At 27.0% G+C, this 13,041-nt stretch overlaps 1 protein-coding gene across 1 annotated transcript; it reads right to left on the bottom strand.

Annotated features, from left to right (window-relative positions):
• Positions 1-4,731: 4,731 nt before the first annotated feature.
• LOC140838356 (uncharacterized) lies at positions 4,732-7,303 on the bottom strand. Its single transcript, XM_073204590.1, has 2 exons — positions 6,990-7,303; positions 4,732-6,858 (listed from the first exon to the last, which is right to left on the bottom strand). The coding sequence occupies exons 1-2, from the start codon at positions 7,165-7,167 to the stop codon at positions 4,952-4,954; spliced, it is 2,085 nt and encodes a 694-aa protein (XP_073060691.1). The 5' UTR covers positions 7,168-7,303; the 3' UTR covers positions 4,732-4,951.
• Between the last annotated feature and the right edge of the window lie 5,738 nt (positions 7,304-13,041).

Raw genomic sequence — 13,041 nt, 5'->3', positions numbered from 1 at the left:
TTAATTAATTAAAATTAAATTAATCTATCTATTATATGAATTGAATTGTGAATTTACATAAATATCCTTACTTTCATTTAATATTAATCATTAATACATATTTTCATATTAATCATTAATACATATTTTCTTTTTCATTTTCTATTTCATAAAATTAAAATTAATTAATTAAAATCTATCTATATCTATATCTATACTATACTAATATAAATATGTGAATTGAATACATGTTTTCTTTTTCATTTTCTATTTCATAAAATTAAAATTAATTAAAATTTAAAATTATCATTTAATATTAATCATTAATACATATTTTCATATTAATCATTAATACATATTTTCTTTTTCATTTTCTATTTCATAAAATTAAAATTAATTAATTAAAATCTATCTATATCTATATCTATACTATACTAATATAAATATGTGAATTGAATACATGTTTTCTTTTTCATTTTCTATTTCATAAAATTAAAATTAATTAATTAAAATTTAAAATTAATTAAAATTAAATTAATCTATCTATCTATACTAATCTATACTAATATCTATATATGAATGTGAATTGTGATTATATTGACATCAAATTCACACAAAATCACTTTATTTTTTTTCCAAATTCACAGAAAATCACTTTATTTTTTTATATTACAATTTGTCATATTAATGGTGTTATTTAAGTCATTTTTTTTATTTTAGTTTAATAAGATCATTAATAGTGTATTTAACTCAATCAAACTAACTATTATTTTAATTTACTTTAAATTTAATTTTAAATACTTAAATTTATACATTGCCGTCAAATAATAATAGGAAGACAAAAGAGATGAGTCGGATTGAATAAAAATAAAGTATTAATAAGTATTAAGGTCATACAAAATTTCTTTATCTCATTTAGAATAAAAATATTTTCAGACTCCTCATGTGTCAATAGAAATATACGATTGAGAGAAATATTTTTCTGTAATAGATTTCAAACACTGTTTTTAAGTTATTTAGTCAATTTTTTTATAAATGCTGCTAAATAAATATTATTAAATAATATGCTATATTTGATCATTTTTTGTTCTTGCAATGAGAGGAGTTTTTTTATCCTAGCGTTAACATGTTTGATTGTTATATGTCATTTGTATTAATCATGTAATTGTGTTTGGATTGTTTTTGTTATTTGTTTGTTTGCACAAAGAAAAGAGAAAACAAATTCAAATATCCAACATAAATGGTTATTTTTCAATTTTTTATTATTAAGATATTTTGTTATTTTTTAAACACATAATGCATATTTTCTGTTTGCTTAGATTACTTAGTTTAAAGTGAGTTAGAAAATATTAAAAAATTGAAATATTTCTTCGTTTTTACCTTATGTCTCAGAATATCAAGGAATAATATTTTTTATTTATTGGGACAAATATATTTCCTAACTTCTGTCTATAAATCAATATTTAAATTTTTTACGACATTATTATATTATCTAATCAATTTTTTTTACTTAGATTGATAGAAGGCATTTTAATTTGAGTTTTTATGTTCTTGTTTATATTATTTTTGTAATATTATTTATTATGAAAATAATAGGTGAACTACAAAAATTGGTAGGTCTAAGAGTCCTCAGGTAAACGACAAATATGGATAAATTATTAAAATATATAATATCCAGTAGATTTTTGGCATGCGCTTTTGTTCTAATTCAATGATTATGCATGATTCTAAATTTTCATTATATCACAAGTTAACGCATGTTTTGTTGTTGCTACATATATTTTGTCAATAGTCTAATATTTTTCTATGGTTTAAGAAAAATTGTGTGACTTTGTATTATATTTTTACAGCTGCTTTTCTAAATAGTTTTATTATGATTTCAAGGCACCATTTTTCATTTGTGTTTTTTAAAGAAGTTGAATGAATATCTATAAAACGATGACATTAATAAGACGTCTTCTCTTTATTTAAAAAAAATATTGGAAAATTTATACAAATTGTAAATAATATGGGTTAATATTTAATTTGAGAGTGATTTATGCTTTTTATTGTTCGTATATACTTCAATTTCTTTGTTATTGTACTAAATAAATTATTTTTAAACTTTGAGTTATCATTTTTTTTCTTATCGAGATTGTTTGTGTTATGATTTTTTTATTCGTTTTGGTTAGTATTGTTGGCGGTAATTGATTTTTCTGATATTATATGATGTGTCTTGTTGTTTATATAAAAATAAGTATGAGAGTACACCAATCAAACCACGTATTTTGGGTCTTCTGTTCTATGAAGACAATAATAAATGGTTTCTGTGAATTATATAATTTCTTGGTTTTTCATATATATAGTCTACGAAATGCGTCAAATTTTGAACAAAAAAGTTTCGACAAACATATGATGAAAAAAAAAAGACATGTTAAATAAAAAAAATATGTTGTGTGTTACTATGTTGGGTGCGATAATTGTCCCTGTTTGGTAGAGCGGTCGAACCGTGATGCTTGAGCTGCTGTGCAGTTTAACAGATTTGAGTTGCACAATTACTACTAGCTATAGTTTTTGGTAAAGCGACAAACGCTCAGTCTTACAATTGGTATCAGAGCCAAGGTCACGGGTTCGATTCCCATTGATTGCAATGAGTGCAATTATAGGAGGAAGATTGTTGAGTGCAATAATTGTCCCTACTTGGTTGAGCGGCCGAACCGTGGTGCTTGAGCTGTTGCGCGGTTTAAAAGATTTGAGTTGTACCATTACTACTAGCTATAACTTTTGGTAAAACGGCAAGTGCTCAGTCCTACATACTATGTCCTAATTTCTGTATGATATAATTCAAGCACATTTTTTTATAGATATTTGAAGTTAGGTCCAACTAAGTAACATGAAACATATACATATATATTAAATCATATTTAAAGCAAAATTTTAAGATCAAGAATGATTCAGATTTAAATTTCAACGAAGCACAATGAAGAAGAAATTGAAGAATTGTATGTGTACATTAAGTGTTATATAATGATTATATTGCTACTTCATGGTTGTGCGACATATAAATGTCAATATTTCTCAATAAAATAGTTTTTCAAAAAGAAAAAATTCTTCATTCAGAAAAAAAAATACATGAAAAACAAATTGTACATAATTTTCATTCTATTTATAATGGTATGAGAACAATTCTAAAGCTTTGTTGACACAATATAATAGATGAATTCTGTGCATTTCATTGAGACATCGAGCCAGTTTCACTTTATTTCCTCCAATATTATCTCAATATATTTCGAGGTGATACGAGATTGTTTTTGTCTCTTTTTTTAGTCAAAATGTCTAACCAGCTAATTCATAACATATATGATGTAGCATAGAAAACTCCTTGTCAAGTAAATTCACTTAGCCAAATATTGAAATTCAAATAAAATTCTACAATATTTCATCAAATTAATTTTGACTATCGTAAAATGCTCATGAAATCTAAATGGTTATATTATTAGATGAGATATTGAATAAAACAAATACTTTGACATATATTAGAATGATATCTCATATGCATATTTTAATTACATTATTCGTATCTATTCTCAAGATTTTTAAAATACAATAAATAATTTTGTATGTCGTTCTACAAGATAAAATATTATAAAACAAAATATAAACTCGCTAGAAGAAAATTTGTTTTGTTTCAATGAATAATATAATATTATGTTCTAAACGCAACAAATGAGATTGAAACTATATCATCCTCATGACATGATGCACGCAATCATTATTGCAAAGCTTCCAAAAAATGACGATCAAAGATGATTTTCTTGAATTGTGTCAAATTAAATGAGGACACAATTCTAAGATATAGTCATTTGAAGAGATTTCAAGTAATTTTTCTCACAGTGATTGAGAAATAGTTGTTGAAAATTTATTAATCTTATAGCTATAGACGATCAGATATTTGCTGAGCATACCAAAATAGTTATATGCATATTATAACAAACTACGACAAAGACAGGGGCAGATCCACTGTAGGGCCGGAGGGGGCCACGGCCCCCCTGAATTTTTTTAATTTTTTTTACTATGTAAGATATATTTTATTATTTAGTATATATATTATTTGACCCATCAAAATTTTAAGTATCTATAATTAGTCTAATGGTTAAAGACTTTCGAGGTTTACACATATGGTCCATGTTTAATTCTTTTTATACGCTGTTTTTTGACATTGTTCTGCAATTTTTTTTTTTGAAAACCTAAATAACGGGCTTTTACAAAGTCCCAACTTAAAATCTTTATAGTTGGTTAATACAAACACAATCAAGAAAGCCATTTGAAATAATAACCTTTTGCAAAACATCTGCTATATTGTCGACTGACGAGTGAAATATTGTGGGACGCGAGTTCGGAGACACATCAGAAGGAAAGACAAGGATTCTTGGAATTTTTTCTACGTTCAGGAATTGAGGTAGACCGGGCCCCCCAAACATATCATTCTGGATCCGCCCCTGGACAAAGAGTTGTTGAGTTGTCAAAATCAACCAAGAAGCATATTGGAAAGTGTGTCAAGTGGATAAGATAATTTCTCTGATTCATATACCGTCTATGATCATGATTTTTTATTTTTTATGGCTTAGTTTGTTTTATTTGATAAATGTTATTAACTATGTTTTAATTCATTTAAATATTATCAAAATTTCGTACATATATTTTCAGCAGTTTAGGTTTTTACGTGCAACGCACGTGCATTTTTCTAGTTATGATAAAATATATGGATATATGTTTATTGTATCTATATTTTATTTTACCACTGATAAAATTACACGATGACTCCTTGATTTCAGATTATCCATCTAGTAATCCCTGACGAGTTTGAGACATTTGACAATCTAATTAACTCCACATGACTCCCAAAAATATGAACTATCTGCATCCTACAAAATTACTGAAGAATGAATATAGTAAAGAAAATAAAGGAAAAAAGATTGGAAAAAAAAAAATTTCATCGATTCAATGGTGTCCCTGAAGATTGATGGAGTAACAACTGCCTTTCAACGCCTTCTAACAATGTGCACATGTATTCATCTCGCACTAACCAGAGTTCGTTTTCGGCCCATTTCAGCACAGTGAGCAAGTTCACCTGTGCGACATCTTCGCTGTCTGGCACGTGCAATGCGATATAGCACACCACTGTCAATGCACGTTTTTTAACAATCTTCTCTCCGAAGTACACCAGCTGAACTAGGTGATGCACTCCTCCTACGCTGATGATTAACTTAGAGTAATGCTGGTGTAGATCATTTTCGGGGCAAATGAACTTGGTGAGAGTGGCACAAACTTCACTATCAACCTCGGCTTCTCCCTTGTCTAGTAAATTTACAAGGGGACTTATCATTCTTGCACCTTCTGTACAGAAATTTTGAGCCAAATTTCCAATTATTTTAATGCAAGGAGTGAGTATTTTTGAATCGGCCTCGTTAATGACCATAAAGAGCTGATCAAAGACTGCTTTGCAGGCAGGCGAGTTGGGGTTGAATGCCGATTTTAACTCTGCATTTCCCTCTGCAACTGTGGTGATCTCCATCAGTGCCATGGCCAAATTGTGACGAACTTCTTCAGGCCCATTCTTCAAAAGAACAGCGAAGATCCGTAAAGTTCTTGGCTTCGAAATGCTTAGGCAAATGGCATGATTCCCTTTAGCAAGGTAGCGAAGGGCTCTTAAAACCATCGTCTTTCTATATGCTTCGGTCACAGGGTCCTCCACTTCTTGAGCTCCAACACTCGCTCCAGATACCAAAAAATGTACAGGATTTACCATGGCAACATCTTTGTCATTGCTCGTGCCAAGGTTGTTCTGAATAAAACCATTGTCACCCCGCAAAGCCCTGGTACCATTAACCACATCTTGCTCCAGATTAGGCTGCTCAGTCCTCAATGGACTGGAGATGTGGTTTTCAACATCCTCACCATTCCCGCTAATCTCAATGGCATTTGCTGCAGTATTGCTACCACTATCACTTGTCAATAAAACGGTATTGATGGCAACATGGTATTTGCTTCTGAAGGCGAGATGACTAACTAGCAACGGAATAATGCCGAGCCGTGCAAAAAGATCCTGGCATTTGGGGTAATGTGAGGAAAATTCTGACACAGCCCAAGCAACTAAAGCCTGAACTTTCATCGGCCCTCTTTTGAGTACTTCTACAAAGACTAAGCAAACGTCAGTATGTATCATTTTCTTGACATTTTCAGGGTCATTTCCAAGCAATCCAATCGCCCTGGCGGCATTCTCCCGCCCCTCTAATGCACCTACCTTCATCAATTTTGACAAGGGTAAAACTCCACCGTCCTCAATAAACAACTTTCCAAACCGATCATTTTCGCGAAATAAAGTAACCAGAAGCCCAGACGCATTGGATCGACCCTCCATTGAACCCATGGACAAGATGGCGATTTGCTCCAATATAAGGCAGATGATTGGGTCATTGCAGGCGAATGGAGGTAAGCCAATGTGGCCCTCATAGCCAGCAGAGATTTTTAGAAGCCAGCTGACATCAACAATAGATGATTGTAGTTGAGATGACATTTTGGGGAAGGCGGCAGTTGGTATAATGGTGAACGCACGCTTCAGGACATTAGCAGAACATTTCAGCAGCAAGGCCAGTGCTTCATCCAGGACTTGCTCCGTGTAGCTAACGATGCGGCGAGCAAAGTAATGCCTGCGGGCACGCGCCTGCAGGCGCAGAAGATACGCGAGTGTTCGAGTCTTGGATTTAAGGTCCGCGCATTCTCGTTTGAAAAGGATGGCAAAATCCGCCGCAAGTATCACCTGATCCGCCAACAAGATAGACTTCTCCAAGATGTGGGGAGACGTGATTGGTTTCTTTAACAATCGTTTCACCAATTCCTCTGATAAAGTGCATGAAACATCATAGAGAAGAAACGTTACATAAAAGCAGAGAATAATCAGTCCCCAAAACGAATAGCTCATATAATTACTAAAATCAAAGAATTGAGAGGAGGGCGGATTACAATAGTACCAGGAACATCTGCTAGCTGGTGAGAATTGATTTCAAAACCCGAAAAATAACTCTGGGAATAATCGGAGAAGGAGCTGCTGCAGCTGCTGAAGCTGGAACAGAGCGCAAGCTGGCGAAGGTTCTCTGTTTTCAGCGTGGCTACCACCAACCTCTCCCAGTTATCATACACATTCGGCATAATTAACAACAATATTTCTGTGTTCTACAGTTTCTTGGATTATTATTTTGTTGAAGAAGAAGCAGACCAAGAAATATCAGTTTTGGTCTTCGGAAACTTCTCCTCATGTCAGCGGTGGCTGCCTTTATCGCTTTCCCATTCAAGAGCCAATGAATGATACTAATCTACTTATCTATCTATATACCTATAAAAGTGTAGATGAAAGGCATTGTTTTTCAATTGTGCAATGACAAAATTAACCTTCTATACACACTTCAAGATTAGAATGTAACTCCTATATTAATTTTATCAAATAACTGCAATGACAAAATTAACCTTTTATACACACTTCAAGATTAGAATGTAACTCCTATATTAATTTTATCAAATAACTCATCTTTATACTACATTTAAATCTTATCTTTTTAATTCTCTCTACATGTTTTTCCCATGATTTCATTGTAATTTTGTATTTATATTTTTATTGCAATTTCTAATTAATTAATAAATTATAGTATCACAAAAATATATATGAACGTCTACTTCTTTTGTTATATTTCAAATTTTAATGGTTACAAATATATATGAACTTCTACTCCTTTTGTTATATTTCAAATTTTAATGGATAAAATCATATAGTTTCAAATCTATATTTAATAATTATTATATGAGTCTATTTGATATTTACCATATAATCTTATTTGAATGTGTGTTTTTTTACATATATTGCGTTGTGTTTGAATATATAATTTTTTTTAAAAATTTTGTTTCAGTTTATTTTGTTTTACATATTATGTTCATTACAATTTATTATATAACATAAAATCAACTGCTTGAATTTTAATTTGGGAAACAATTTTGAAAGTAAGTTATATAAGTTCTTATAAATCGTCTAATATGATAAGAAATTACGCTCAGATAAATAACAAAATGATTCAAATTATTTTTTAGAAAATCATATTTTCTTTAATTTTTATAATATAATTGAAATTATGTGCGTTGCACGTGCATCATGCTAGTTACATATAAATATACCACTTTCAATTGTGAATTTCCCTATATATCCTTTTTTATCTAGTTTAAAAAGTTATATTCTTATATGAGTTAAGTTGTAATTTCTTTGTTTGTCTTAAATAACTATAATTATCTACTTTTTTTTTTCTATACTATCTATAAATATGTGAGTTTGAATTGTGAATTTTCAATTTTCTATCTAAAGATTTGAAAATAAAAATAACATTATTTTATTATTTTAGTTGAATGAACGATTACAAACACATTAATATGATTTGTGAATTTTATTTGTTACACTTTTACACATCATTACTTAATTAATATTTCATTTATTTATTTTGGTGAATTTTTAATTTTCTGATTTAAGAGTTGAGATGGAAAATGAAAATAATTTTATTTCATTAGTTGAATTGACGAAAAATATTACAAATACATTAGTATGATACTTTTTATATTTTTAATTTAATACATTTTGATATTAATAATGTCTCAATATATATCTCAAGCTTATACTTTTCTACAAGTGTTATAAAAATTATGCGAGAAAATGTCATTTTTCTTATGGTTTTTTCCCAATTAAAATGGATATTGAGAGAATGCAGATTCTATATGCTCTTTTGCAAATTTTTAAAATATTTTATTTGCAATATAATTTGATTATTTTGAGTTATTTCAACTTTATTCATATAAAAAGAAATTAATGAAAATTAAAAAGAATGAAAATTACTTTATACTTTTGAATTAAATTTATGAAATAACCTTTATAATTTTTTTTTATTTAATAAATATGAATTATAGTGCTAATTTATTATGATTTGTTAGAAATTAAATTATTTATATATGATATTTTTAAACTGAATGTTACGTATATTTGTTTTACTACACATATTTATTTGATTGATATTATTTTAAAATTTTATATAACATGAAAATATTAATCATCAATATTAATTTTCAAATGATCTATTATGATATAAATTAACTATATATAATATATATTTTAAAAAAAGAGAAAGCTAAACAAAATTCGCAAAGAATTTAAATGTTAGCAAAAAAAATTGATATTTAACTTAATAACAAATTTAGGGGTTTTATTTTAACATCATTATGCTAATTTAGTTAACTAAGAGAATTTTATTTGACAATCGCTATATGCACTTCTTTTAAAAAATATCGTGATTTTGGTTTTAGTAATATTCATTATTCTATTAATTTTATTTTTAATGTTTTCCATTGTAAATAATATTTGGATGAAAAATATCTTTGTTAATTCGATAGAATTATCATTATGTTATAATCACACGAATTGAAAAATATTATAAAATGAATATATTTGATTTATCATCATCATTCATTTTTAATTATTGTGTTTTGATATATTTACATTAATAAATACTTATAAACAAGTTGTTATTCAAACGATTTTAAAAATTATCTAAATCTTTATTTTTCATTATTAATCATCTACGTGCATTGCACGTAATCATTCCTAGTATAAAAATAAATATACCACTTTCAATTGTGAATTTCCCTATATGTCCTTTTTTATCTAGCTTAGAAAGTTATATTCTTATATGGGTTAAGTTGTAATTTCTTTGTTTGTCTTAAATAACTATAACTATCTACTTATTTTTTTTTTAAAACATATAAATATACCACTTTCAATTGTGAATTTCCCTATATGTCCTTTTTTATCTAGCTTAGAAAGTTATATTCTTATATGGGTTAAGTTGTAATTTCTTTGTTCGTCTTAAATAACTATAACTATCTATTTATTTATTTTTTTAAATATAAATATATCACTTCCAATTGTGAATTTCTCTATATGTCCTTCTTTATCTAGCTTAGCAAGTTGTATTCTTATATGAGTTAACTTATAATTTACTTGCTTGTCTTAAATAACTATAACTGATTACTTATTATTAATATATGAGCATTAATATTCATTGAAAACATTGAATTCATTCCTATTTTTTCCGTCTTGCGGTTCTACATGGCTTTTTCTTCTTTTTTTTTTCATAGTTCGGTTAATTCTTGTCACTTTTCACAAAATTTAAAGATTATATCTTGGTCTCTAAGGATTTATTTTGAGCTCTTCTATCCAATCTATATAGTGTATATGTATTTTATTTTTATTACATTATTTTGTTTAATGCATTGGATATTTTAGTGTTTCATTTTATTTTAGTGATTATCTATTTTCCTCCCCCCATGAGTTTTTTAACTTAATTATGATGTTACGTTAGTTTATTTGATTTAATTAGTTTAATTTATCGACAATTCGTGTATTGTTACCATTTTTTTCTTTCGTTTTTTTTACAGTTCGGTTAATCTATATAATAAATTTATCATCTTTCACAAAATAATGATTATATTAGTTTCCAATGATTTATTTTGATAGTAATTTTAAATTCTCCTCTTTCGAATTATTTTTTTTCAGAGTTCGGTTATTTCTTGTCGCTTTTCACAAAATTTGAATATTATATCTTGGTCTCTAAAGATGTATTTTTATGGTTATTTTGAGCTCCCCTATCCAAACTATATAGTGTATATTTATTTTACTTTTATTACATCAATTTGTTTAATGCATTGGATCTTTTAGTAATTATCTATTTTCCTCCTTCTATTAGTTTTTTAATTTAATTATTTGATATTACGTTAGTTTCTTTGATTTAATTAATTTAATTTATCGATGGTTCTGTTTTGTTACCATTTCTTTTTCTTCATCTTTTTTACAGTTCGGTTAATCTATTTACTAAATTTATCATCTTTCACAAAATTATGAGATTATATTAGTTTCCGATGATTTATTTTGATAGTCATTTTAAGTTCTCATCTTCTGAATTATATATTAGTTTATATTTATTTTAGTTTTGTTACATCAAGAACTTTTAACCTCATTTTTAAATTTCAAAATTGTTCTCATTTTTAAATTTCAAAATTGTTCATGTTGTTTAAATATTATTCATGTACCACACCACATTTTTTGCACAAAAAAAAATTATATTTTATTTATAGTATAATTTGATTAGTTTGATCTATTTCAACTTTATTCATATAAATAAAAAGTAACGATAAATTAAAAAAAATGAAAATTACTTTCTGCTTTTTAACTAAATTTATGATATAATCCTGATAATTTTTTTAATTAATATAATCATTATAATAAATATGAATTATATTGATAATTTATTATCATTTGTTATATATTACAATTTTACATATGATGTTTTTTAACTGAGTATTACATATTATTTTATACATGTGTTTTACTACACATATTTATTTGAGTGATATTATGTTAAAAAAATTTATTTCACTGAAATTATTAATCACCAATATTAATTTATAAATGATTGATTCTGATATATAATTAATTATCTATAATATGTATTTTAAAAAACATAGAAAATTTAAAAAAATCCACAAGGAGTTAAAAGTTAGCAAAAGCACAAGTGATATTTAACTTAGTAACAAGTTTTAACGGTTTTATTTTAACATTATTATGACAATTTAGTAAATTAAGATAATTTTATTTGAAATTTGTATTTATTCTATTTAAGTACATTGTGGTTTTGATTTTGGTAAAATTCACTATTCTATTAATTTTAATTTTATTTTTTTTCATTTTGAATGATATTTAGATGAAAAATATTTTTGTTGATTTAAAAGAGCTGTCATTATGTTATAATCACGCGGATTGAAAAATGTCATATAAATAAGTGAATATATATGATTTATCGTCATAATGTATTGTTTTTTGATGTATTTAGATTGATAAATACTAATAAACAATATTTTATTCAAACGATTTTAAATATTATCTAATTCTCGTGATTATATTTTTCATTATTAGTCACTCACGTGCATCGCACGTGTTCGTTCCTAGTATAAATAAATGAAAATAATAATTGAATTAACCTTTTTTTTACAAATTTTTATGAGACGATCTCACGAATCTTTATTTTAAGACATATCAACCTTATCGATATTCACAATAATAAGTAATGCTATTAGCATAAAAAGTAACATTTTCTCATAGATGACCCAAATAAGAGACACGACTCACAAAATACGACCCGTGAGATCGTCTCACACAAATTTTTTGCTTTTTTTGAATATATTTTTTAAAATAAAAATGGAACATATTCAACCAGGCCAGACATAGTCAGAGACTCATAATATTACACTAATTTTCCCTCACATTGATTAATTATTGACTAATCAAACATTATTAGAACATTATTATTCGGTTGATGAACCATGCGTAACTTGTTTGTGCTCATAATAATTGATTTTGTTTAAACTGCGAACTTCTGAGTAACTTGTTTTTTCTTGATATAGCGGCTATTGGAGATCTACATGAAACTTTTTGATTGGAAACTTCTGAGTAACTTGTTTTTTCTTGATTTTTGTTCATGTAGTTCTTTAAATAACATTTTTACTCAAATAGTGAGATATTAACATGAAAACTTTTTGATTGGAGATAATCTTGAATAAGATATAACATATTACAAAAACTTGTCTGAGATAATCTCACATGTCGTATTTTGTGAAACGTATCTCTTATTTGAATCATCCATGAAAAAATATTACTTTTTACTGTGAATATCGATAGAGTTGACCCGTCTCACAAATAAAGATTCGTGAAATCATCTTATAAGAGACCTACTCATAAAATATAGATACCACACCCATCGTAGATAAAAGAAACTATTGTATTTATTTTCAATCAAATCTTAAACAAAACAAAACAAAACAAAACAAAACTTTCGGAATCAGAATATAGCAATAGACAAGGTAAAAATTCAACTTTAAAGGTGTTTTCTCTAAATGTAATTGAACAAAGTATAAGTATGAAAATTTGGAGAATTTAAAAAA

This window comes from Primulina eburnea, chromosome 8 (assembly GCF_022965805.1).
Source record: "Primulina eburnea isolate SZY01 chromosome 8, ASM2296580v1, whole genome shotgun sequence".
Taxonomy (NCBI): Eukaryota; Viridiplantae; Streptophyta; class Magnoliopsida; order Lamiales; family Gesneriaceae; genus Primulina; species Primulina eburnea.
This window is presented reverse-complemented; position numbering and strand designations above follow the sequence as displayed.

Excerpts from the sequence above, each read along its gene's own strand:
- LOC140838356 (XM_073204590.1), bottom strand. The coding sequence starts at position 7,167 with ATGCCGAATGTGTATGATAACTGGGAGAGGTTGGTGGTAGCCACGCTG. Across the intron at positions 6,859-6,989 it reads CCAGCTAGCAGATGTTCCTG|AGGAATTGGTGAAACGATTG; the intron begins GTACTATTGTAA and ends GCACTTTATCAG.